General features: G+C 40.0%; 2 protein-coding genes and 1 long non-coding RNA gene across 4 annotated transcripts; 2 read left to right on the plus strand and 1 right to left on the minus strand.

Moving 5' to 3' along the window:
- Positions 1 to 1,605: 1,605 nt before the first annotated feature.
- On the minus strand, positions 1,606 to 2,872 carry tp53rk (TP53 regulating kinase). The gene is made up of 2 exons (XM_083939489.1): positions 2,662 to 2,872; positions 1,606 to 2,304 (listed from the first exon to the last, which is right to left on the minus strand). The coding sequence occupies exons 1-2, from the start codon at positions 2,864 to 2,866 to the stop codon at positions 1,823 to 1,825; spliced, it is 687 nt and encodes a 228-aa protein (XP_083795615.1). The 5' UTR covers positions 2,867 to 2,872; the 3' UTR covers positions 1,606 to 1,822.
- Positions 2,873 to 7,289: 4,417 nt separating this feature from the next.
- LOC310965271 lies at positions 7,290 to 9,542 on the plus strand. 2 transcript variants are annotated; one of them, XR_014593776.1, is made up of 5 exons: positions 7,290 to 7,608; positions 7,838 to 8,291; positions 8,397 to 8,431; positions 8,509 to 8,604; positions 8,721 to 9,542. It is a non-coding gene; the product is annotated as an uncharacterized lncRNA (long non-coding RNA). The 2 variants fall into 2 exon arrangements; XR_014593777.1 differs by lacking the exon at positions 7,290 to 7,608 and having other exon boundaries at positions 8,062 to 8,098; positions 8,214 to 8,291.
- Positions 9,543 to 10,733: 1,191 nt separating this feature from the next.
- On the plus strand, positions 10,734 to 27,569 carry slc2a10 (solute carrier family 2 member 10). The gene is made up of 7 exons (XM_083939655.1): positions 10,734 to 11,032; positions 14,452 to 14,555; positions 15,115 to 15,183; positions 17,346 to 18,629; positions 18,888 to 19,010; positions 24,812 to 24,947; positions 25,040 to 27,569. Exons 3-7 carry the CDS (start codon positions 15,180 to 15,182, stop codon positions 25,116 to 25,118), a joined length of 1,626 nt encoding a protein of 541 aa, XP_083795781.1. The 5' UTR covers positions 10,734 to 11,032; positions 14,452 to 14,555; positions 15,115 to 15,179; the 3' UTR covers positions 25,119 to 27,569.
- Positions 27,570 to 27,822: the final 253 nt, after the last annotated feature.

The following is a 27,822-nucleotide window of genomic DNA, read 5'->3' on the forward strand; positions in this document are numbered from 1 at the left end:
CCTTAGCAATGTTATTTTTAAGCTGATTTTGTTCTGCTTAATTATGCTGCTATAGGCCTAGTCTGCCGGGGGATAATACTTTCCCAGATACTCTGCGCTTCTCTCCTCTCTGTCTGTATCATTCATGTCTCACCAATGCATGTTACTAATTCAACTTCTTCCCCGGAGTTGTTTGTGCTTTGTCGTCTCGCAGGTCTCTGCTGATCGTGGTGGTGCCTGCTGCCTTGGTCCTACATGACGCTTCCTGCTACTATTATAATCTATGACCTTAGCTGTGCTTGTTTCTACATTTCTGCTGTATTAACTGCCATAACATATAAGTCATATTCACATTACTATAGATATTATTATAGTTACTGGAAGTGTGTCTTTCTCTGTCCATCTGTCCGTCTTTTCTCCCTCCTTTTCGTCCTCCCCAACCGGTCAAGACAGATGGCCGTCCTCCACAGAGCTGGGTCTGTCTGACGTTCCTGCTTGTAATAGGGAAGGTTTTCGTTGCCACCGTACTCTACGGGGGAATTGTTGGGTCAATGTTTATCATAGAGTGTGGTCTTTACCTAGTTTGTAAAGTGTCCTGAGATAACTTTTGTTATGATTTGGCACAATAAATAAAATTGAATTGAATTGAAGTGAAGTTATCAAGTCAGTCTGCTTTAAGTCTGATTCTGAAGTTATCAAGTCAGTCTGCTTTAAGTTTGATTTTGAAGTCATCACTTGTCAGTGTGGACAAGTCAGAGTTTTGGGGTTTAAATGCTACAATGTTGCATCTGTGGCAGCTGGTAATGCAGCCACATAAAGGTCTACTCTACTGGGCTATTTTTTATAGTCATTTTGTTGTTTTATTTTTTTCTGACGGCAAAGTAGCCCTGAATGCCCAGGTCTAACGGCGCGCCAAAAACTACACTTCATTATTTATCGTATATTTATCAAGCATTCACCAGGACTTCTTATCACTAGTACGTTTTATCACACTACTAGTGTGAAAGTCTCAGACTTTGCAACAAACATCTGTCTGCTAAAACACTTTGATTACCAGCTGTGGAAGTTGGCACAAGATCTGGTTAAGCTGTGCACGCGCTGCCCGCTCGGTGCCTGTCCAGGGAAACACTGCACACATACAAACAGATGATTGAAACATCAACATATTTGTCTGTATATGTTTTTATTATTTGGGAGACTCCTAAAACACTTTGGAAACCAGCTGCTCACGTTGGCGCAGGATGGTTAAGCAGTATGTGCGCTATCTCGCTCCTTGTCTGTTGAGTGAAACGCTGCACTGTAGGTTCAGAAACAATTCAGAACAACTTATATGCAATGTATTTTGTGGAAAACCTGTTGCTTCTGGTTTTGTGATGTTAGCAGGTGTGTTGTCATGCTGAAAGTGCATTTTTTTTTTAGACACAGTATATTGTTCTTTCCCGTACGGCGTACCCCCTCCAAATCTTTTAGTGGTACGGCGTACAGGCCAGTACCGGCTTACTTTCACCCTTGTGTATAACACTTGTTTCACCAACAGAAAACATACCTATAAATATTAACATATAATACTAAGTAACTTAGAAAAATATGAAAGCCATGCATGCTTCCTTTAATGTTGCTCTGTAGTAAAGCGAGGCTTCAGGCACTAACATTGATAACTTCTCTGTAGATTCTTAGTACATGGTGCCCCAATATCAGCATTAATGAATTTAAGGAAGATGATGTGTGTTACTAACAATTATGTAGTCATGTATGACATTATTTATTTATTTATTTAATGACACTTGTTTTTTATCGTTAGAACATTTTCAGAAAAAAATATTTCCAGAGGCAGAATGGATCATCAACCCACCATGGATCTCTTCCTGCCTCTCAACCGAACTTCATCGAGCTTTTTAATGACAGCTGTGGAGTTTTTTGATGACGCTGCATAGCTCTTCAGCAGCCTCTCAAACAGCGCCTCTGTGTTGGGGTGTGTACTAAGAAAAGCCTTCTCCAGCACGTACAAATCCACCCCCTTATCCTCCGGCAGAGCAGAGATGTAGCTCAGACCAAAGTCGATGAGGAACAGGTCAGACTCCCCGTCCTCCAGGCTGCACCTCAGCAGCATGTTGGAGGTGGTCAGGTCTCCGTGGATAACGTCCTCGTCGTGCATTTTGGCCAGGATCTGCCCCACCCTCTCAACCAGCCGCTCCAGCTCCTTACAGGAGTCGGACTGCTGGGGGGATGCGACGTGGTCACGCACGGTCGAGGAACCCACAATTTCCTCCATGAAGATACAGTTGGATGTGTAGTCCACAAAATAGACTACAGGGGCAGATATGCCTGAGGAAAAGAGAAGATGAAGGAGACTGGATGTTGAGCTCTAAACATACAAAAGCAACTCATTTAAACTTGAAAGTGTTTTCTGGTGTGTATATAGACATTTACATATAATGTGTGTGTATATTATATTATATTCTGTTATTAAGACAAAACAAGCTATCTGAAGATATCATCACTTGTCAGTGTGGACACGTCAGAATTTTGCGGTTTAAATGCTACAATGACGCATCTGTGGCTGCTTAACCAAATTAATGAGTACACATAATAAAAAAAAAATATTAGTCTATACTTTCATGCCTAGTTTCATTACCAGGCCTACAGTCAGCGTAGCCCGGGAGATGACCGAGAAAAACTTGCCTGCTCTCCGGCAGCGCAGAATGGAGCGGACCTCCTGCACCGTCCTCCGCTGGGTCAGTTTGTCGTCCAGCACCGGGTATCTGTAGCGTTTTGGGAACCTTTCTTTCACAATAGTCGGCTTTCCCAGAAATTCCGCCCGGTACACCCGGGCTTCTGCTCCCTGTTTTAATAACTGTGCCTTCCTGAGGAGTCTCGGGGCCGCCATGTTTACGTCTTCTCTTTCTCTACTGTGATGCTTCCTCTGCTCTCTGTCTACAGGCTGCCACCTAGCGGCCACACAACATGTCTTCAATATGCCTGTGAATGTTCTTATTTGTCCAGGTCATCGTTATCCTCAAAGCAATTTAAGTCAAAAGCAACTGGACATGGTTATTTGTCTAGGAAGACGTTTCACCTCTCATCCAAGAGGCTTCATCAGTTCATGTACGCATCTGACCAGGCATTGCTTTTTTCACTTATTAGATATATTTATACTGTATTATAGTCATTTATTTTGATATAGATTTGCTTTTTTTTTTACGTATTTGATGTATTTGTATTGCATTATAGTCATTTATTACAGAATAGCTGCCTATATCTCTATAATTTCCACAACTACGAAGTCACAGGGGGAAGTAATCGAACCCCGAATGATGCGCCGAAGCCATGGATGGCTGAAAACAGTGCACTGACACCGCCGGTAACTCAGGGGAAGCATCATCAAAGTTAATAACACATCCAACATTTATTTATTTTTATATAGTTTTTAATTTCATGAGAGGCTGGAGGAATGTTTATTTATTTAACAGGAATTCAGGTTGTGGGTACGAGCAGAAAAAGTGTTGAAATTACGTCACAGAGGTCGCAGGGAAAGCAATCGAACTTCGAATGATGTGCCGAAGCCGAGGATGGTTGACAACAGTACAATTTTAAAACCGTACAATTTCATGAAATAAAAAAACTTAATAAAAATAAATAAATGTTGGATGTGTTATTAACTTTGATGATGCTTCCCCCCCACCGGCGGTGTCAGTGGGTGCACTGTTGTCAGCCATCCTCGGCTTCGGCGCATCATTCGGGGTTTGATTACTTTCCCCTGTGACTTCGTAGTTGTGGAAATTATAGAGATATAGGCAGCTATGTCAAAATAAATGACTATAATGCAACACAAACACATCAAATAACAAGTAAAAAAGCAAATCTATATCAAAATAAATTACTATAATACTCTAATATTGACTTCCTTTGCCTATCTGAGACGTGGCTTCGTGAATCTTCGCCTTCAGCAATACTTTCTGTAACTGGTTATACTTTTCTTTTTTTTTTTAGAAAAGATAGACAGGGTTCTAAGGGAGGAGTTGTAGTAATTTATGCCAAGGACACTTTTGATTGTAATGAGATACATGTCACAGATGAGAATGGATTAGAATTTTTAGCAAATGTCTTTTATTCTTCTGGTTATTTATAGGCCTCCTTCTTCAAATGTGGATTTTTTTGAAAAGCTGTAAATTTTATTGAAACGACTCAATCTTGCTAAAGAGGTGATAATAATGGGCGACTTAAATGGTAATTGGGTAGTTAACAAAGTTAGGAAAAAATTGAAAAAGGCTTTGGATGATATGGATATGACTCAGGTAATTAACGGCCCTACAAGAATTACATACTCCACCAGCACCCAGATTGATTTAACTTTTACTAATAGGCCAGAGAGGATCTTAATGTCAGATCACAATCTTATAATGGTCACAAGAAAATTAAATAAAAATCGCTTCAAACCCTTGGCTGCCATTGAACTCTATGGGATACCAAAACAGGAACAACTTCCAAGATTCAATCAAAGAAGTAAACTGGGATGAATTGCTCACTGGCAAAAATTTAGATGTGGATTGTTATAATATGGCCAAAAAATTTTTACACGGATAATTAAACTAAAAGCTAGAAAGAATGGCCTTCCCTGGTTAAATAAACGTATTCTGAAACTCACGAAAGAACGAGATCACTCTTTGAAGTTGTCAATCAAATTACAGACACCACTTTATTTTGTTACTTATTTTGTTATATTTATTACTGCCTTGAATAATGCGAGGGGGAATTCTAAAGTAACCTGGAATTATATTAAAAAACTATTGGGTGATTCCCAAAAAAACCCAAAACAAAATTAATGTAAATTCAATTAAATGGAAATATCTTGTCAGAACCTCAAGTGATGCTTTGAGGTTTTGAGGTGGCTGATGCTTTCAACAACTACTTCATTGAGTCTGTGTCAGAAATTTCTGATATGTTTACAGTAAAACAAAGGAGGGAATACCCTGCATTGTCTGCAATGCAGTCCTTTACCATTACAAATATTACTGAGACTAGAGTTATCAATTTAATTAAATCACTTTGATACAGTAAATCATTCTGTTCTTTTTTCCAAGCTCTCAAAATTTAACTTGTCTCAAAACACCATGAGCTGGATTGATTCATATCGGCATGATCGAACACAATCTGTATTAGTTAACAACTGCAGATCTGACTCTCTTAGGCTAACCTCCGGAGTCCCCCAGGGGTCAATATTAGGCCCCCTTTAATTTAGTCTTTATATTTATGATTTGCCCACTGTTTGTTCTGAATCTGAGTGCTTAATGTATGCAGACGACACGGTTTTCTTTGTTCATGGTCACCCCAAAGACGCTGTTGCCTCTAAACTCATTAAAACAATGTCCTGTGTTACAACTTGGTTGCAGGAGTGCTGTTTGCAGCTAAACATTTCTAAAACTGTAGGCATTTATTTCACTAAAACAAATAGAGTATCATCTGACCCCGACATACATGTTAATGGAGAAAGAATTCAAATTGCAAGCCAATATAAATATCTTGGGATAATAATAGATTCACAGCTTTCCTTTAAAGCAATTCAAAATGAATCCGCAGAAATGTATTAGCATTCAATGATTTTAAGCCACTTCAACTATTGCTTAAAATGAGTTAACTTGAGTAAAGAAAAAATAAAAAATTGAAATCTTGTACAAGCAAGCACTTACAAGTTATGGATAAAAAACCTAGGCCTTCACAAAAAACCTGAAAATGTGGCTTATCAACACTAAAAGATAAGCCTGTTGTGATGTTTTGATGTTATGATAAAATGTTAAGTTGTGATGTTGTATTTTTTCTTAATTGTATTGTAGGTGTTTGCATATGTATTTTGTATTATATTGTACATGTATTGTGTGCTTTTTTTCTTCTCTCTTTTTCTTTTTTCTTTTTTATATTGTAATTTTATTGCCTTTTTACATCATGGCCAGGGGACTACAGATGAACACTACCCTTCTGGCTAATTCTGGCTTTTATAACCATGTGTAATCATGTGTTTTATGAAATTGCATTGTCCCCTTTTAAATAAACTAATACTTACTTACCTATAATACAATACAAATATATCTAATAGGTGAAAAAAGCAAATATATGTCAAAATAAAAGACTATAATACAATACAAATATATCTAATAAGTGGAAAAAGCAAATATATATCAAAATAAATGACTATAATACAATACAAATATATCTAATGACATGTAAAAAAGATGGCTGGACTTGAACAGTGCAGTCCAACACCACTCACCACAGAATCTGACTGAACTCTAACAGTTCTGCAGGAAGAATGGGGAAATATTTCCCAATCTAAGTGCACAAAGCTAGTAGAGACAAATCCAAACAGACTGATGGCTGTAATTAAAGCAAAAGGTGCCACCGCAGAGTGTTACATCTGGGGACTCATCACTTTTCCAACCCTGATATTCTAGTTTTTAATTTTTCTTTAATTCACTAGAATGTTGTAAGGCTAAATGTGTAAATCATGCTGGGAAAATCTATTTTTATGTATAATCATTTCAGGCTGTAAAACAAAAAGTGACTATTTCAAAAGGGACTCAGAACTTTCTATAGGCACTATATATATTACTATAGATATTATTACTAATAGTGGGACACAATTAAAAAAGATCTAATCAATTAGAGGCTTTGTAATTATTTAATCGCATATCAATATTTGACACAAGTAGCAACATTTTTCAATTTAAATGGATTTTGATGTGACTATATATATATTATTTAAAAAAAACAGTGCTCAGTACAGTATATCCAAGAAAAGTGGAAAACTAACATTAGAAAAATATTTAGAATAACAGTTTAACATAGAGTGCTTTTGTTTTCAAAAACAGAAACAGATATGATCCATCAACTAATGACAGTCCCTCCTAGGAGCGTTGTCTGTGCTAACGTTAGCTGCAGTGTGTTCAGTGTTGTCTGTGCTAACGTTAGCTGCAGCATGTTCAGCTTTGTCTGTGCTAACGTTAGCTGCAGTGTGTTCAGTGTTGTCTGTGCTAACGTTAGCTGCAGCATGTTCAGCTTTGTCTGTGCTAACGTTAGCTGCAGCATGTTCGGCGTTGTCTGTGCTAACGTTAGCTGCAGCATGTTCAGCGTTGGGTGGAGCGGAGGCTGAAGAGCTCCGGTGGGAGGTGAATTTTTGAGTAGAATCCAGCTGCAGACCCGGAGCACAAGCCCCTCACTTGACAAAGCCCCTTGCTTGACGGAAGTGAGGTATGAGATCAGTAAGTAGGCGGGAATTTTAGCGAACTCGCTGACACGGCTGAACGTGATGAAGATAATGGAGACGTTTAAAAACAACATAAGCTTTGCTATGTTGATAATGTTGCTAGCTACGAGCTAAATAGCAATCTTTGATGCGCGGGAATTTGAGGATAGTGCTGTCACTCTGTGGCAAAGACATTTCTGATAAAGTTTTTTTGCAACCTGTGAGATGTGTAAGGGATTTTCCTGCGCTGAGATTGTTGTGTCGGCCGCTAAAGGCTTATTAAACTGCCAGTGCTAATGAAAACCATGAGCACCACAATGATGAAAAGACAAGCCAGCCTCGGCATATTTCTCTTTAACCCATATATGGATGCACCATTTGACTTCACTGTTGTAAGTAGACATTATCAAACAGAAATAATATCTCTTTGGAATCACGAGGTTACCGTACAACATAGAAAAATACAAACATGCACTTTGTATTTGTGGCAATGTTCTTCCTTTAGGATGACATGCCAGCTCTATGGAGATGGTGGTGTGCAGTGCTAGTGGAAAACCTGCACCTGGAGGGGTCTGTGTCTGTTTTTGTCTGTCATATTTTGACTATTTGTTTGTTCTACAGACATGGCAGAAGGTTTGCCCATTTTTCCAAGGAGGCAGAAAGCATGCTGAATGGTCTTCTTCCACCAGTCTTTAGACTAAAACGAAAGAGAGGTGAATTAAGGGTCCAATATTATAAAAGGCTATGTATGTTAATCACCATAACTGATTGATTTCTAACATTTTGACATAGTAAAAAAATAAATACTTTCCTCAAAAAGACACAACTGTTTTTAATGTCCAGGAGGAGGTGACAAGCCAAGCGGAGTACAAAAATGGAAAGGTTTGAGACATTATTTGTTTAAGAAACTGTGTTTTTTACAATTTTAAATAGTGGTAGTAATGTAAATTTTCTTGACATTGCTAAAAGTTCATTACATCATAAATGTGGCCAACAGGAGCTAACACAGGATGACCACGTCATCAGGGAGCACAGTGACTTAAAGAGGCCATGCACAATCAACCTGGCTGAGTTGGTTAGTATGTGATTCAGTTATTAGTATCAAGCATGCTATCTTGTCTCCCTAATTTATATCAAGCATTTACTAAACATAACTAAATTTTAAAATGTTTACTTTTAGGACAATGGATCTAAGGGAGCATGAATAGACTAGAGGTCAGTAAAAAGCCATCTAAGTATGTGGAATCAACTGCGCTAAGTATAATTTTAATATTTGCTCTATGAAATTACAGGAAATGGTAGAAAAGGCACAGGAGAAGCGGAAACAACAGTGTTCAGTACTGATTGACTTCATAACAGGGAACACTAAACTAAGACAACACCTTGAGGTATCTATATGGCACTAAATTCATTACCAGTTATGGCATTCATTGGATGTCCATCTTAAAGCATTTATCAGAAGATGAACAATGCCATGTAATTTTAAAGTGATGTTTATTTGCAGGCCATCACCACCGGCTATCTGCATTTGCTGTGGGAAGGAAAAAAGCAAACGGCCACCATCTACTTTGATGATGACACGCAGCTTGATGAAGTGGTCTCTTTTCTTTTTGGAATCCTTAAAGATACACCAGGAGCAAGACAACATGTAGATTCTGTTGCCTTTGTCTTTAACGTGCTTTTGCCTGAGGTAAAATGTCAGTGTTCATCATTCAGATCCAGATTGGTAGAAACTGGTATATTGCCTTACCATACATGACTATTGGTGTTAAAGATTTGAACGGTGTAGATGTGAACCCAGTGCAGGACACCCCTGTGGCCTCCAGGAAGGAAGACACCTACATTCACTCCAGTGTGACGTGGAGATCCAGAGACATGTGGAGAAGTTACCAGAAGGAGCAGCTATCTTCTTTGAATTCAAGCACTACAAACCTAAAAAGAGCTTCACCGGCACTAAATGTTTTGCCTTGGGCCCCATTGTCATGGAACTGTACAAAAGGCCCACAGACTTCAAGAGGAAGAAACTGCAGCTTCTAACAAAGAAACAACTCTATCTCCATCTTCACAGCCACTGCCTTGATAAATAACACGCAAACCGCATCATGTTTTGATCCATCCTGCCGCCAAAAGTCCCAGAATTCTGTCCAGAATGGTTTCAGTGTGCCATAAAGACTTTTTTGATGTTTCATTATTACCATTTAAATAGACTAAATAAAAAAAGCTAGATCGGCTCCAGCCCCCCCGCACCCTGACAGGGACAAGCGGTTGAAGATGAATGAAAGATTACAAACTGGTTAACTTTGCCTCATTAAGATTGAAGTAAAAAGTGACAAAATAACTTTTATGTATTGTTGCCTGGATGATTATTGATTATTGAATTCTAAAATTGGATCATGAAATCAATATTAAAAGGCTATTAAACTAAACTTTGTTAATCCATACTCGTGTCTGCTGGTCAAACTCTGCACCATCTCACAATTTGTCTGCTTTAACATTTACAGTTTCCATTTTGTGATTTCTTTAAAATTAACTGACCTTTCACATTACATATGGTCATTTATTAATATAAATTTATATATTTTTCAATTTTATTAGTATTTATTGGTAGTTACAGGACTGTTGTGCTCGTGGACTGACTAAGTATCGTCCTTTCCTACAGCCCACTACTTTTATTTTGAAATTTCATGTCACCCTGTTATAAAGGGCTTTTAAATTTTTGTTTATTAAAGTTGCATTTAATTTTTGTTTCCATTAAAACTTTGCAGATCTTTATCTTCACTAAAACATCCACATTGTAATATTTGATTTTAATTTTCATCTTTGTAATGTCACAATATTCAGGACTAAATTAACTGTAAGATACACTAACTGTATATAAAGGACTGAGACCTGACTGAGGGGAATTGTATGTTCTTTTTCAAAAGAACGAAAACTTATTTTTACAATAAAGTTAAAAAACGAATTCCTTTAACTTGCTATGTTTTGTGCTTTTTCAAAAAAGTTTAAATAACCTATTAAAAAAACGTATATTTTCAATTAAGTCAAAAAAAACGATTTCCTTTAACTTGCTGTTTTGTGCTTTTTTCGAAAAAGCTTAAATAACCTATTAAAAAACTTATTTTTTCAATAAAGTTAAAAAAAAAAGATTTCCTTTAACTGTTGCTATGTTTTGTGCTTTTTCAAAAAAGTTTAAATAACCTATTAAAAAAACTATTGCGTGACTTTCAATAAAGTAAAAAAAACTACATTTTGCGTCACTTCCGTCAAGCAAGGGGCTTTGTCAAGTGAGGGACTTGTGTCAAGTGAGGGGCTTGTGCTCCGGGTCTGCAGCTGGATACTATTGGAATTTTTACACGTTTCCACTTGGTCGTTTTTGAGAACTCAAATGTCCGCCCACTGAAACTCATCATCTGCTTGTCATCTGCTTCTCCTCGGTCTCATTGTGACAGTATTACGGGCCGGGCGGGAACTCGTGCAAGGAGCAACGTTCCACACAGAGTGCAAAAATAATTAGTGATTAATTGTGTTATTTGTTTTGTCGCGTTATTTTTTCTGTAATTAATTAATCGTAATTAACACCTTACTTATGTGGTTGCTAGCATCTCTGGAAGTGTGTCTCTGTCTGTCTTTGTGTCTGTTTTTTGGGGGGGAGAGTTGGACAGTTGTCGACGTCTGGCGTCATAACTTCGCCAAGAAGTTTCTCTGCAACTCGACACGGCTGCAGCTGGATAGTATTGCGGCTGCCACGTAGCTCGCTCTTCTTGAAGGGAACAGCTTCTCCAGGAGCATCTCTTTTTAATCCCTCCAATGCTCAAGGTGAGTCCGTTTATCTCCCCGAGTGTCTTATTAAACATACAGACATTAAGTCCACAGCTAGATAGCAGTGGTGGAATGTAACCACATTTATTATACTTCTACTCCACATCAGTTTGGAGGGAATACTCCACTATATGTAGTGTCAGTAGTTACTGGTAATTTTCCACATATGCATTTTCATATAAAACATATCGAAGCCTACAAAATATGTTGCATTTCTAAATTAAACTACCCAGCAGCAGTATATAAATTATCTTAATAGTGTCCAAATGAATGCCACAGCATTAACATTTTGCCGTTATAACAATAATAATAATAATAATAAAAAACTATGTATAATTATTAAACTACTTTACCCTGGTATTATTAAAGTATTTCTGATTCTGATTCTTGTTTTAAGCGCTAAATCAATTGTGGATTGATTAATGGATTTTAAAGACAACGAAGATTCGCTATCCAAGTCATTTCTTTAGCAAATGTCAAACAGATCGGATTCTGATTATGAATATCTTTAACTGTGGGGTGGCCAACATTCAGCTAGAAGAATTTATAATGGACATTATCACTGGTTGCAGCCTTAATGCAAATCATAGTGTTAATGAAATATGATGAATTTTATTAAGGCAGCTTCACTGTATCAGTATCAATGTAAATAATAATTTAATATCATCAGAAAACATCAATAACTGAGTTACTAAGATCTGTAAACACCTGTCAATATCCTAATCAGTGGTGGGAACATTTTGATTTATCGCCCAGTCCTATTACAATAAATGTAATAAAGCAGTCTGAAAGAATAAATAAAGAGAAATAGTAACATACAAAATCATCTCAGTGCCAATAAAACAATACACAGCAACACATCAAAAAAGCTCAGATTGAGAAGGGATCATAAGATCCTCTTAACTTGCTTGTTCCCGTGCTTTCATACTTAGTCTTCATCAGCAGGGTTGGAACTGTACATGTTCAAACTTTTCATTATTCAGAAAATATATTTTCGCACCTCTCGACCACATCCACTGTGACTCTGATGTAACAATGGTTGACTGAAGAGTTGAAGAAACTGTCAGGTTCACGTCAAAGAACATTTGAACTGTTTTTACTGCCTTTATCTCCACAGGAAGGACAGATACTATACAGATACTTGTCCTGACAGCAATGATCACCTTTAGATATTACACATGAAGTTCAGTCCCACTCAGAATGTATACTATGTTCTGTGGCTGTGCAGGGAGATTTTATTGTGGATCGCTATAAAAACACAACAAGTTGATCGTGGTGAATATCCCTTATGGTGATAATGACTGAGAGGGACTTGACCTGTGAATTGACCACAGTTTACTTGAGTGTAATTTGACCACAGCCCGTAATTAACAGTTTAGATCAAGTAGAATTTATTTTATTTTGACAGAAAAACCATCTTCTCAGGTCATAGTCAATTAAAAAACAGTAGAAAGTTAAAAATCACAGTGCTGTTTGACCATTTAGTATGCTGTATGCATGTAGAAATGCTACAGAACTACAACTTCACTCCGTGAATTCTGCTGTTGCAGCCCTAATCTTTATCGCCCAGTCCTATTACAATTTTTTGCTCTTTTACCCTATTTTAACCTCTTTCTTTCTACTTTTTTACTTTTCTTACGAAGAGATTGTGTGTTTTATATGTATCCTATGGATATTTCTACCTGTAAAATGCAACAAAGACCCAGTTTTCTCAATTACTCGAGAGGAGCGGCTGGCTCTGTGCACAAAGGGACGAGCTGGGATACGACACCCCGTCCCGGCGGAGCTGAGGAGGAGACCCAGGGGCTGCAAGGCCGGGGCGAAGCTAAAGACTGAGCGAGTGGAGAATCGGAGGCGCTATGAGCCATCGATTCCCTCCGTAATCATGTGGAATGTGAACTCTCTGCTGAACAAGATCGTCGAGCTGTCTGCGCTGAACAACCAGCGGATCTACCGTGAGAGCAGCTTGTTTACCTTTACAGAGAAATGGCTAAACAACCTCATACCGGATGCTAACATGGACCTGCCGGGATTCACTGCTGTGAGAGCAGACAGAGAGACAGAAGCCAGCGAAATAAAGCAAAGATGGGGGACTCATCATGTATGTGAACAACCGCTGGTGAAACCCAAGACATATCTCAGTGGAGAAAGTCTCATGTTGCCAGGACCTCAAGCTCAGTCACGTGATCTCCGTCTGCGTTTACATCCCTCCCAGAGCGGATGCAGCCACTGCCTGTGACAAGATCCACTCAGTCACTTCAAGGCTGCAAACACAGCACCCTGAGGCATTTATGATCATATCCGGGGACTTTAATCATGCAACTTTGGATTCTACTTTGGCTGTTTTTCACCAGGTTGTAGACTGTCCCACCAGAAACAACAGGACAATTGATCTCCTGTATGCTAATGTAAGGGATGCATACAGAACGACTCCCCTCCCCCCACTGGGGAAGTCTGATCACCACCTGGTTCACCTACAGCCACTGTATACCCCCCTGGTCCAAAAACAGCCGGTGACAACTTGCACAATCAGAAGGTGGTCTCCTGAAATGGAAAGTGCCCTGAGAGACTGTTACAACACCACAGTCGGGGATGTGCTGATCAACCAGCACTGTGAGGACATCGAGGCGATGACACATTGTCTGACGGAGTACCTTAACTTCTGTGCAGACGTGGTCTCCCCTGTCAAGACTGTCCACTGTTACCCTAATAACAAGCCGTGGGTAACCTGGGAAGTTAAGGCTGTCCTCAACAAGAAGAAGGCTGTGGTGTGCGGGGGGGGGGGGGCAGCATATCCAAGAAAGACACCTCCACACTGGATAAACTTATCAGGCGGGCCGGCTCGGTGGTCGGCATGAAACTGGACTCGCTGGTGACGGTGGCAGAGAGGAGGAGAATGCCAGCCACCCCCTTCACACCTTCATCAGCAACCAGAGGAGCCTGTTCAGTGGAAGGCTGCTCCTGCCCAAGTGTAGGACCAACAGGCTCAAGAACTCCTTTGTCCCTCAGGCCATCACACTCTACAACTCCTCACTCGGGAGCCACTCACTGTGCAATTAATAATCTACTCTTACATACCTGGACACTTATTTTCTTCTTTTTTGTGCAATAACTTTATCCACCACTTAAGTGCAATAATTCAATCTTACTGCTCATTTCTGTCATATACAGTCATACATATTTTCCGTGAATTTTATTTTACCTGTATTCTTACATTTACCTCATATATATTTGACTAGCTGCTGGAAACTCAATTTCCTTGCGGGATCGCCAAAGCGATCAATAAAGAAAAGTCTAAGTCTCTCTAAGTCTAAGTCTAATCTGTTATAAAATATTAGTTTATTGCAAATGTAAGTGTAAAATGTTTTAGTGAAATATTTCAATAATAATAATATTGTGAATTGCATTTTTTCTAGAGGATACCATCAGGGTTATCTCATCTTGGGCTCGGAGACTTCAAGGTTGAAACACAGGCTTGCTGTGTAACAACCTTGAAGGTTAAAAGACAGGCATTTATCAGGTGAGTAGGCTCTAATCAAAGATGCTATTGAGTTGCATTTTGGGAAATGTACTGGCCCTACTAGGGAATGGAAGTTGGGATATCACAGCATCTGCTGCTTTGATTTTGACACTTTTTTTGCGAGATTCACAACTCACTGACACAAGGGGTTAACAGCTTGTGAGTCAAACATCAAAGCCAGGAATAGAAACCTTTACAGTGACAGTTGATGGGAAATTGTGTTTGTCCATAGAACCAATAGATTCAGGAAATGTCCTCTGAAACATCTTCCATCTTTTCAGTTTATTTCTGTGGAGCAACAATCCCTCTGCTGAGTTGTTGAGTTGATCAGGTGATGGGAGCCTGCTGTTGCTACACAGACGTGTATTTTGTTGAGCCCATCTCAAGTGGACTGCCTAATGAAATCATGGCAATCAACTCGAGAATTGTCATGGTGACGGGGCTGCAACAGGGTCTTGTGGGCTCCCTTGTCTTTTCTATGAACAGGACACAAAACTCCACACCACAGGAACTTGAGATTGTCTGTATTATTTTCTCATGTTTTGCTTATATTTCACAGAGGATTTCGTCCAAGAAATTAATCCAGACCTGCACCGCCTGACTGAAATGTAAAGGACAGAAGCAATGGGTATGTTATTTATAAATGAATGATTTAATATTGAGAAGCAGTTTTGTAAGGAATGTTACCCTACAGACCTTTAGTTTAATACGTGGGTGAAAAGTAAACATTTAGACCATCAAGGCTCTTTAAAGCAGCAGTGTTTAAGATTTATGCTGTGTCCCAAATCGCACACTTCCACCCTTAAACTGGCTTTTTTGAGGGTGGAAGTGTGTTCACGCCAGAAGTCGCTAAAATGCAGTGTACCTCATTTATCTGGTAGCGCAATCAAAAACAGCCAAATCGTTGAGCGTGGATTGAAGAACACTCAACGCCCTCGATCGCCGCCATTTTGTCTACGTAGTGGAAGAGGCGGGACTTAACTGAAACTGGAAAATGGGGGAACAAAAGCGCAACAACTAGATTCACTTTATAAATGTAAAAAGAGGATCACAAGGATTTTTGGTGGTTTGCTGAGTTAGAGGAATTGATGGAAAAGCTTTTGGTAAAATAATCAGAAGAAGAAATACGATCATCATTTCAGGTTATTGCAGGGTGGCAGTGTATGATTTCAGACAGCACTTACTGGAATGCAAACAGTGCACGAATATCAGTACACTCACTGCAGTGCGCAATTTAGGGCACAGCATTAGTTTTGAGTTAGAGATTACAATCAACTGAATACCCCTCCCCTCACCCTTCCCTTCCCAAGCATGTAATGGAAGCTACGGTGGCCTTCAGGCATGGTCACTTTGCAATTTTAATTCTCTTTTTCACTTTTTTGGTGATGAGGGTTTTAAAGACCGTAAGGACATGGAAGCCTCCATAGAGCTTACCCGTTCTATGTAAATACAGATAAGAAATGATTTGCTCAGGAGGATAGGTCAGATTGCTGGCAGAGGTAATTGTACACCAATGAGGACTTATTTATGGATGAAGAAGTTTATTTGAGGTAAAAAAAATAAATATATATAAATAAATCCAAAGAAACATACTCTCCGTCTGGATCTGCAGTCAGTAAGGATGTGTAGTAGACATTCAGCAGCTCTCATTTGCATTTCTGTCAATAGATGGTGCACATGAAAGACTCGAAAGGTGGACTGTGAAGCAGCTGCCGAACAGCTGGAGTGATCAATGTGTAGCATTTATGTGGATCATACTTTAAACTAAAATAAATAATATTCTGAGATTGGATGTACACTGACCACAAATTGGGCTTTGATCAAATACATGAAAAACAGGAAATCTATAGACTGCAATAACTTTATTGATTTATTTAAAAGGACCATGAACAACACTAAACTCCTAAGACTTTTGAACCTGATACTAATAATATGCTAAGTATTGTCTTTGAACTTGAAGGAACTAACTAAAAATGATGTCCTCATACAGGGACAATTGGTTTAGTTTAGTCACTAGTCACCAGTTTGTAACAACGTACAAAACTATTTATTTTAATCAAATTCATTTTATCATCTTCTTCGCTTACACCATAGTAATACATTGCTATGGCAGGTTGTTCAATCAGGATCATCTTGCCATATAAATGTATCACAATCAGACAAATCCTCCACCTCAGAGTTGTCTCCTACTATTGCATTCAGCAATCATTCTGCTTTGGACAGAGACACATTTCATGCTAGTGTGTCACATAAGAATAAACAATTAAAGTCAATGTAGACTCATTTGTACCACGTGCAAAAACAATTTATTCTCTTGTAAACTGTTTCTTTCCAAATTTTCCCAAGCTATGTTTCCTACAGTAAGAGTTTACTTTCACTTTGCATGATGATAATAAAGCCTCAATGCCTCCTATGAGGACAGCTTTACTTTGCATAAAGCCCCAATAACACCCTTGATCTGTCCTCAATGCTTGCTGTTTTCTGCAGAGGTTAATGGAGCATGAAATTCTTGTCAATACAGCAATCAAGCTGTAAAATGTCCCTCTCTTTAAATCATAATGAAACTAAACACTTTCCAAATTACCACAAAGAAGTAAAATCTGCTTTCTTGAAGAAAAAAACAGACTTCTACAAATATATTTGTTTTTTTGAAGGGATATTCATGGACCTGCTGATTTCCAGCATCTATTGGCCACAACAGATGATAATTGATTGGTGTGTAAATGTGTATGTTTATTTAAGAGTGCTCTTCTGTAAAAATAAATATCTGAATGTTGTCCTTCATGGCAGGTCGCTCCATCCTCCTGTTGGCCAGTGTGGTGTCCACTCTGGGTGGCCTAGTCTTTGGTTATGAGCTGGGCATCATCTCTGGTGCTTTGTTGCAGCTCACGGCAGAGTTCAGACTGTCATGTGTCCAGCAGGAGGCCCTGGTCAGCTCTTTGTTGATTGGAGCACTGCTGGCGTCCATCATGGGCGGCTGCTTGATTGATCATCGGGGCCGCAGGAACTCCATCCTCCTCAGCAATGTCTTGATCATGATCGGGAGCCTGGTCCTGCTCATAGGCACCTACTCTGCACTGGTGGTCGGCAGGATGACAGTGGGCTTCGCCATGTGTATATCCTCCATGTCCTGCTGCATCTTTGTGTCCGAAATGGTTACCCCGAACCGCAGGGGTGTCCTGGTAACACTGTATGAAGCTGGAATCACTGTGGGCATCCTGGCAGCTTATGCCTTGAACTACATCCTGTCTGACTGGAAAAGAGGGTGGAAGTGGATGTTTGGGTTAGCTATAGTCCCGACTGTGATTCAGCTGGTCTCCATCTGGTTTCTTCCATCCAGCACTAAGGAATCTTTAAGCCAAAGACACTGCTTTCAAACTGAAATAGGCCTCGTAAGTACTGTCAGAAACCAGGAAGCAGATGACTCAGAAGTCAGCTCCAGCATGGACAACAAGAAGGCTCAGTACAGCAGCATGTATCTTTTCCAGTGTAAAGACAACATGAGGACACGGACTGTCATTGGCCTGGGACTGGTGCTCTTTCAGCAGTTCACAGGCCAGCCGAATGTTCTCCTCTACGCCTCCACCATCTTCCACTCAGTGGGCTTTCAGAGCAATGCCTCGGCAGTGCTGGCGTCTGTGGGCTTGGGGTTAGTCAAAGTGATGGTTACTTTGACCTCCATGGTGTTTTCAGACAGGGTGGGCAGGAGGCCTCTGCTCATCAGTGGATGCTCTGTTATGGCCCTGTGTCTGATAACCATTGGACTACTCAGTGGACATTCATTGATGAATGATAGGAGGCCTTGTGACTTTGAGAACTTTGACGTTAACAGAACAGATCTACCTCATTTAGCTCTTGGTAATCAGTCAGATTTTGACTCACGTTTAGATGAGAGCCAAAGGCTCTTGTATAACAACACACAAGATGAAGGTGTACTACCTGATCAAGTTAGACAGAAAGCACTGGACATTTCTCTGGCGTCTTCTCCTAGCATCCATGGCACAGTTGTGAACTGGATCATGCTCATGTGTATGATGGCTGTTGTGGCTGCATACTCCGTTGGATTTGGACCAAGTTTGTATATTCATTCAAAATGTTTTTTTTTTTAAAGTTTAGATAAAATGTTACAATTTTATCCTGAATTGTGTATTTAAAGCTAAACGAGGCAAGATTGATTACAATACATCCATACTATCAGCCTATACATTAAAAAGTATTTTGGAGCTGCCTGATATAGCTTTATTGTCTTTAACATTATCCACCATACAGTGTCATCTTGTCCACTGGGTTATTAGAGATGGGAAATGAACCTGTTTTTTTGTCTTTTATCAGTGACCTGGCTACTCCTGAGTGAAATATTTCCAGCTGCTATCAGAGGAAGGGCATTTGCATTCACCAACTGCTTCAACTGGGCTGCCAACCTGTTGGTCACATTCACCTTCTTGACTTTCATCGGTGAGGTCCTTTTCACCTATTTCAGGGCAGAGTTTTTACTAGTCACATTGGGAATGTTCAGGTGGAACTAAAAGCATTAAAGTGAAACTTTTTCGACACTTGCACACATCAAATAAGTCATTGAGACAGTTTTTTCGTGTATAAACTATTAATGGAGAGTCGCTAACACAGATTAGCTCAGGGCAGTACGGTAAAGGCATTAAATTGTCTTTTTTAATCACTAATACTGCTGAAAATAACAGCAAACCTCTGCAGCAGAAAACAAAGCACCAATGGGCTCCTTCCATTGGGATTGACTTTGGTAATCCACTTGAATGGACTTTACTATGAGAGGAGCTGGTACATGGGCCAGTAGGTAAGTCTTTAAAACACTCTTTTGATAAACTCTGGGTTCACTAACTACACTGTTGATGCTTTGTTTTCTGTGTAGGGACTAATTTTACTGCAGAGGTTTGGTGTTATATTGAGCAATATTAGTGGTGAAAAAAGACATTTGAATGCCTTCACCATACTGCCCCGGGCTAATAAGTTTTAGCCACGTCTGGCTGTTAGCAACTCTCCTGGATTTCTCCATTAATAGTTTATACATGAAAAAAACTGTCTCGATGATTTATTTGATGTATGTAAGACCACTGAAAAAGACCATGGGATAATTTTACCCTGGAATTATACTTTAATGGTGGTTTTGTTCCATTTACTTTACCCAGTAAGCCAGTGAGTCAGGAATGATTCAATGCCAGGAACAGGGAACTGGGAAAGCCACATGGAACACAGCCAAAGTGATTAAAACATGCTTTTTAATGACTGACAACTGAAAAGTCCTATTGAATTTGTCTGTATGTCTGTCTGTCTTTCTTACTCGGCTATAGGCTATATGTAGTACACAAGTATCTGTGTACCGGATTTATTTGTTTATCTGCAAACCACCGATACGTTGATTTTTAACAATTCATTATGTTAAATCTCCCTATTTCTGAACTGCTACAACCTGTTCTCACTCCGTACTTACAGACACTTTTTGATGCTCAACAGTCTCAGTTTGAAACATGTGGTTAAGGTTTAGGACATAGCTACATGGTTACTACATGGTTAGGTTTAGGAAAAGATTGTGGTATATGGTTAAAATGAATTTGTCTGCTATGTCAAGATTCACTTTGACATGGGACGGGACAGGAATGGGACATGAACTGAGGTCTCCAGGGAAAGTCCAGTGTGTGCTTCACACAACCAGCTTGTTACACTACATCATCTGCCTTCCGGAGCACTGGAGCCAGTTGAAAGCCCTGTGCGTGTCATACAGATGTACTTTTTCTGGCGACCAGGCTGAGATATAAATGATCCCAGTATTTAGTATGGTGTCATTATATATCATTTCTCTCTCTGCTACATTTATAACACTGTTATCACTTATCGCTCCTCATCACTTATTTAGTTTGTACTTATCTCATTTCCACTTGCTGCTAAACTGCACAGTGCGTATTGTATATTGTTTTTATTTGTTTTACCACAATGTCTGTTGCACTCTGTCACACTTAGTTATTGTTTGATTTATTTGATGTTAGTTTTATTTTGATTTGATTACGTTAGCTTATTGTCACTCTGATCCTTTCCTACCTTTGTAACTGTTGCACAATAATTTCCCTTGGGATAAATAAAGCTTGAATCTAGAAGGCAAGGCAAGGCAAGTTTATTTGTATAGCACAATTCAACAACAAGGCAATTCAAAGTGCTTCACATAAAACATTAAAAGCATTGGGAGAAATAACACATAAAACATACACATTTATAACACATAAAAGGTAATTTAAAACATATAAAAGATTTAAAACGCATAAAATGTCATTTTTAAAACAAAAGATGGTTACGGTTACAGAAGTTACAGTGCAGTTGCAGCACACCTGCAGTTTTCTGGAAGTTTGTTCCAGATTTGTGGAGAATAAAAACTGAACGCTGCCTCTCCATGTTTAGTTCTGACTCTGGGGACACAGAGCAGACCTGTCCCATGTTTAGTCCTGACTTTGGGGTCACAGACCTGTTCCATGTTTTGTCCTGACTCTGGGGACACAGAGCAGACCTGTTCCATGTTTATTCCTGAGTCTGGGGACACAGAGCAAACCTGTCCCATGTTTAGTCCTGAGTCTGGGGACACAGAGCAGACCTGTCCCATGTTTAGTCCTGAGTCTGGGGACACAGAGCAGACCTGTCCCATGTTTAGTCCTGACTCTGAGACCTGTAAAGACACTGTTACAGTAGTCGAGCCTGCTGAAGATAAATGCATGGACAAGTCCTTTAATCCTTGATATATTCTTTAGGTGATAGTAGGCGGACCTTGTAATTGTTTTTTTGTGGCTGTTGAAGTTCAGGTCTGGGTCCATGATTACACCTATGTTTCGGCTAGTTTGAAATTGAGTGCTGACTTTTGATTGTTCTTCCTTGGCTCCAAAAACAATAATTTCAGTTTTTTTTTTGTTTAATTAGAGAAAATTCTGCTCCATCCAATCATTGATTTGCTCGATGCATCTACTCAGTGCTTGTGTTGGACTATAGTCGCCTGTTGATATAGTTATGTAGATTTGTGTGTCATCTGCATAGCTGTGGTAACATATGTTGTTGTTTTTCATGATCTCAGCCAGTGGCAGCATGTAGATATTAAACAGAAGAGGCCCCAGAATGGAGCCTTGGGGAACTCCACATGTAATGTTTGCCCGCTCAGATGTGTAATTACCTATTGACACAAAGTAGTCCCTGTCCTTCAAGTAGGATTCAAACCATTTTAATGCTATGTCTGTGTTTAAATGGATGTCATTGAAGACCTTAACAAGAGCCGTCTTGTGCTTTGGTGTGGTCTAAAACCTGACTGGAAGACATCAAAACAGCTGTTCATCAACAGGAAGTTGTTCAGCTGCTTAAAAACAGCCTTTTCAATGATTTTGCTGAGAAATGGGAGGTTTGATATTGGTCTATAATTGTTCATAAGTAAAGAGTCTAAATTGTTCTTTTTTAAGAGAGGCTTGATGACAGCAGTTTTCAGGGCCTGTTGGAAGACACCTGAAAGAAGAGACGTGTTTACAATCTGTTGAAGATCTGAGGGCATGCAGTTTGATACATCTTTGAAAAGGCCTGTGGGGAGAATATCAAGGCAGCAGGAGGAGGATTTCAAATGTTGTATAATGTCCTCCAAGGTCCTATGCCATGGTATTTGAGTTAGTGTTAGTGTTGAGTAGTGTCCTGCACCTGATGTGGAGGCACTGACTGTTTGCCTAATTTTTTAAATTTTGTCATTGAAAAAGGAGGCAAATTCATTGCAGGCCTTGGTGGAAAGCAGTTCAGGGGCTACTGACACAGAAAGGTTTGTTAGCCTGTTGACAATAGAAAACTAGGCATGTGCACTATTATTGTTTTTGGCAATGATGTCTGAGAAGAAGGATTGTCTTACATTTTTCAGCTCCAAGTTGTAGATTTGAAGTCTTTCTTTATAGATGTCATAGTAAACCTGAAGATATGTTCTCCGACACCTGCGTTCAGCACTCTCTTTTTTCTATTCTTACCAACGTGGATTTTCTCCATGGAGACTTTTTTTTGCCAGAGACCACTTTCACCTTAGTGGATGCAAAGGCATCAATAATCTCACATTGAAATTATCAACAAGCTCATTTACTGTGACCCAGGGGAGGGTTGGTGTGGAGGAGAAAGCCTGAATAAATGTTCCACAGGTGTATTCTGTGATATTACGTTTTGTGATGACTTTTCTTTGAACATCAATCTGCACAGAGATAACACTCTCAAAGAAAACACAGGAATGATCAGAAAGAGCAACATCAATCACAGCAACTTTAGAAATGCTCACACCCTTGGACATGACTAAGTCCAGAGTGTGAGGAGGCGGTTGATGTTGTGTAGGTGAAAATAAGCAGGCCGAGTAATGTTATTGATATGAGAGTGAAAAGATAAGAGTACTGTCGAGGATGACACCCAGACTCTTGACCTGTTGGAGGGGGAGACAGTGGAGTTGCCGATGGCTATTGAGAAACGGTCGGTTTTGGATAGTGTTGATTTGGAACCAATGAGGAGAACCTCGGTTTTGTCACTGTTTAGTTTGAGAAAATTGGAGGAGAACCAGGATTTTATGTCTGTTAGGCAGTCAGCAAGGGATGAGGGTGGGAGGGTGGAGGTGGGTTTATTGGAGAGGTAGAGCTGGGTGTCATCCGCATAACACTGAAAACTGATGTTGTACTTACGGAAGATATTGCCAAGGAGAAGAAGGTAAATGATGAAAAGGGCACGCCTAAAGTGATGGGACAATGCTGGGATGTGAATGATTTGAGTTGGATGAACTGAGGAGAAGGGGTGGGCAGGTGGGTGGAGGTCGGAAGTGACACTGGAAGAGTTTGAACCGAGATCCTGGTGGATTGTCTGGATTTTGGTGTTGAAGAAAAACATAAGAGAGTTACAGAAGGCAGTTGAGTACAAGTGGGGTGGTATAGAAACTGGGAATCGGGTCATATTGTTGAACAGGGAAAAGATGACTTGGTGTTATCTACATTTGAACAGATTATGCTGGAGTAATAGTTTGATTTGGATTTAGTAATACAGTCCTGGTAGTGCAGAAAATGATTTTTGTACATTTCTTTGTGAACAGTCAATCCAGTTTTACGGTGAAGCCGTTCAAGCTGCCTGCCTTTGGCTTTCATAAGCCGGAGTTCAGGCGTAAACCAGGGAGCAGAGAGGGAGAAAGAGACAGATCTGGTTTTTACTGGAGCCAGGGAGTTGAGGATATCATGAAGTCCGGTGATATAGTAGGAAACCAGCTGTTCAGGGGTCGATAGGTCTTCAATGGCCATGAAATTGTCAATACTAGAGGAGAGAGAGTCCATGTTTATGTACTTAATATTGCGAAAGTAGATGAGACGAGGGGACTCAGTGATGAAGAGAGTGAGGTCGACGTTGAATGAGAGGAGGAAGTGGTCGGTCATGGGGAGTTCAGCTGCTGCACAGTCAATAGGGGTAACACCAGAGCAGCATATTAAATCCAGGATGTGTCCTTTGGAGTGTCTGGGAATATGGGTGTGCTGCTGAAATCCGGAGCTCTCAAGGCAGGATGTAAAGTCTCTGGTAAGAGGATGGTTTATATTGTCAATGTGTATGCAGCAAAGTCATTTAAAAACTCGCTATTAGATTTCGGGGGGGGGGGTAAACAATTGCTTAGCCTTTTTCGATGACTTATCAAGACTTGAACTGAGGAAGCCATCGACTTGGGCCCTGACTTCTCCTGGAAAAAGCCATGAGTACAGTCCGTCCTGTAGTCTGAGCCCAGCACGTATCAGTTGGAGCTTGCTGCATTTTGTTACTTTGAAGTAGTTTCTCTGATTATTACATAACTTGGAAAAGTTATTTCCTGAGCCGCACCGAGGGTCTGTGCAAAATCTGATATCAATTGGCCAAAAGCTGGGGCTGTTGTGTAAAATTGAGTAATGAATGCATTATGTGAACAAATGCAATGTCTACTAATTCAAATACCTACACTTTCTTTTTCAACCTACAATCTGTGCTGCGTTCAAGCTGCAACTTGCGTCCTGTCCATGGACCTGCAGGTCCTAATTGCATCGCCTCTGTAGGTCATCAGGTCCGAGTTACATGGGGACCCCCATTGATACCTGCTTGCAAGTCTAGTTAATGCCTGTTCTTATTCCCAAAACAGTGGACATATTTCCTGGCATATTTTCCGGACTTGTATTCAAGTGAAATGATGGCCATCAGAGAGTGATTTGAATGTGTGACAGTAATGTGTTTTGAATCAACAGATGCAATTGGTCTGTCCGGGATGTTTCTTTTGTATGGGATGACCGCTGTAGCAGCTGCAGCTTTCTTCTACTTCCTTCTACCAGAGACCAAAGGGAAGAGTCTGGAGGAGATAGACAAAGAGCTGCGTTTAAACAAGTAGGATCTATTTTTGTCTGATGAAATACACACAATCCTGTCAGATGGCATAGTGAGACACTTATGTGTGTTTCCTTGGAATTGTTTTGCAGGTTTTACTACAGTAAGGAGGGCTGTTGCATCGTCAGCCGGAGAAACACTTCCCCACAGTACCAGAGAGTGTCAAGTTAGCACTTCAGCGTGATGAATTATATGATATTTACATACTGCCAGCCAGGCACTGATTGACAGTATGCTTTTCTCTGTTGCACTTTATATTGGAATATATGTGGGGTATCTGTATGAAACTGTGTTTTGTTGCAGTCATACCCCCTATCAAACAGACTCTTTTAGGCCTACCAACCCTCATAGCCCTTCAGATCCCCAGGCCAGCTCCCAGGCTCTGGAACTCCCTCCCCCAAGAAATCTGCACCTTTGAGGCCCTGTTTAGACAGAAGACGATCTAAAAAGCAAATTCAAAAGTGGCGTTTAAAGTATACAGTGTGACAGGGATCTGCAGCCTCCCACCCAGGACACTTGAATGTCCCGCTAATGGAAATAGTCGATATGTTTGTTGTTGTTTACCATATGCCACATGAGCCAGCATGAGCAGCTGGCCTGAGTCCCTGACCATCTTCCAGGCTTGCTTCAAGACCCATCTCTTCTCCTCTGCCTAGCCCATAACCCCACGCCCCGTACACTTTAATTTGTGCTTATATGTTGCTCTGTTTCAGTTTTGGTTAGTCTGTTTTTGCTCTGACATTCCTGTTTTACTCTACTAGCCTGATATCAGACAGAAGTAGTAGTAGTAGTAACAGCAGCAGTAGTAGTAGTAGTAGTAGCAGCAGTAGTAGTAGTATTAGTAGTAGCAGCAGCAGCAGTAGTAGTTATAGTAGTAGTATTAGCAGTTGTAGTAGTAGTAGTATTAGCAGTTGTAGTAGTAGTAGTAGTATTAGCAGTTGTAATAGTAGTAGTAGTAGTAGTAGCAGTAGCAGTAGTAGTAACAGCAGCAGTAGTAGTAAAAAAGGCTGTATTATAGACTGTATAAAAATGGACGTAGCATACCTGTCAGAGTCCGTTCTCTCAACTTGATCCAATCGTCCTCGCCTACGGGAGTCGCCCATCTGGCTGATGTTTACCTCCGAGGAGAAGTGACGGCCACACCCCTAATTATTCATTGACTTTAACCTCCAATAAAATAAAAACTAGCCAGGTCCAAAAAAATTCACCCCCCTCAGTGTTGTCATGGAGACATGACCGAAACATACAGACTAGAATGTTTTTTTGTACCAGGCCTTAAACAGGTTTAATTATGCTGTGAAAACGGCCTGTTTAACATGGGGGTTAATGAGAAACTGCTCTATTGTGCAAACTACTCCTACTGGACACTGCAGTTTTTGGCACTTCTGTATCAACCAGGAAGTCGCTGTGCTGGGAGCTTGGTATTAGTACATGATAGACCAGAGATGTCCAATCCTGCTCCTGGAGAACTGCTGTTCTGCCTGTTTTAGGTTTCCACCTGCTGTAACACACCTGAGTCTAATGCTCTGCTCGTTATCAAGCTTCAGCTGCTTGATAACGTGCAGAGCATTAGACTCAGGTGTATTACAGCCGGTAGAAACCTAAAACATGCACGAGCAGGATTGGACACCCCCTATAATAGACCTAAGAAGTCTGACCAGACGCAGGATGTGATAGCATTTGTGGCACTTAGGCATCATCAACAATAATCTCTTGGCTCAAAATACAAAAATCGGGGCGTCTGGTAGCACAGTGGTTAGAGCAGGCGCCCCATGTAAAGAGGCTTAAGGTCATTGAGGCTTGGGTTCGACTCCGACCTGCGGCCTTTTGCTGCATGTCTCCCCCTATCTCTCTCATCCCATTTCCTGTCTATCCTATCTAATAAAAGGTTTGAAAACTGCCAAAAAATAATCTTTAAAAGAATAAAAAATCCAAAAGTTGCATCCAAAAACCTGTTTTCCTTTGAACGACTTTACTGAAGATGCTGAGTTTAATGTTTACATCAGCCTGATGTAATATAAAGTCCAAGCAAAAATACAAAGGACCAATCAGAAATCTATTGGCAATGTCAAATTAGATTCATCCTGTCTTCTGTTTTCCCAGCAGCTGTTAAGTCATTGGGTCACTGTCTCCAGCAATCAAAGTCACCTGTTTCAGCCCTGGTTTCCATGGTGACAGGTAGACAGCAATTTATGTAGACAGGTCAGAAAGTTCATTAGATTAAACCTGTAATGGTAAAATTATTACTTGATGTGATGCTTGTTGCAAGGTAAAATCACTAATAACCATGTTTGCTTATGATTACGTCTGCGCAACATCCTGTGGAACAAATGTGCTTATAGCATAACCTTTTGACTTGTACTTATGAAACTTGGACTCTATGAACTGTTTTTGCACTTCTCCAGTACTAGGCACACCTGCTAAGAAAGGATATGCAGAGATGAAAACCACATACTATTTAGTTATGCGCCTGCTAGCATAGTTCCTCTTTAAGGTGTTATGTTGACAACGCATGAACATCTGCAAGTGTACTCCACATAGACACCAATGTATTAGAATCCTATAAAAATGCCCTGTTCTTGTATTATGCGCGCCATATCCTAACATTGCCTGTACACATGATAGCAGATGACGCCCCGGGGTATACCCAGTAAAAAAAAATGCTTGTGCTTGCATCAAGGTCTCAAGAAGTTCTGTTCCACAGAAGAAGATTTCTCGTTTTTCTGGCAAAAGAACCAGTGGAAACAGTAATCCTGACCAGTCTAGAAAAGTTTCCACGACAAACCTCTCAAACAACATCTTTTAATTTAAAAAACACGAGTCCAATGTCCAAAATATGATAACCACCAGAGAGAAGAGACTCTGCTGAACACGT

This window comes from Echiichthys vipera, assembly GCF_963691815.1.
Source record: "Echiichthys vipera genome assembly, chromosome: X".
Lineage (NCBI taxonomy): Eukaryota > Metazoa > Chordata > Actinopteri > Perciformes > Trachinidae > Echiichthys > Echiichthys vipera.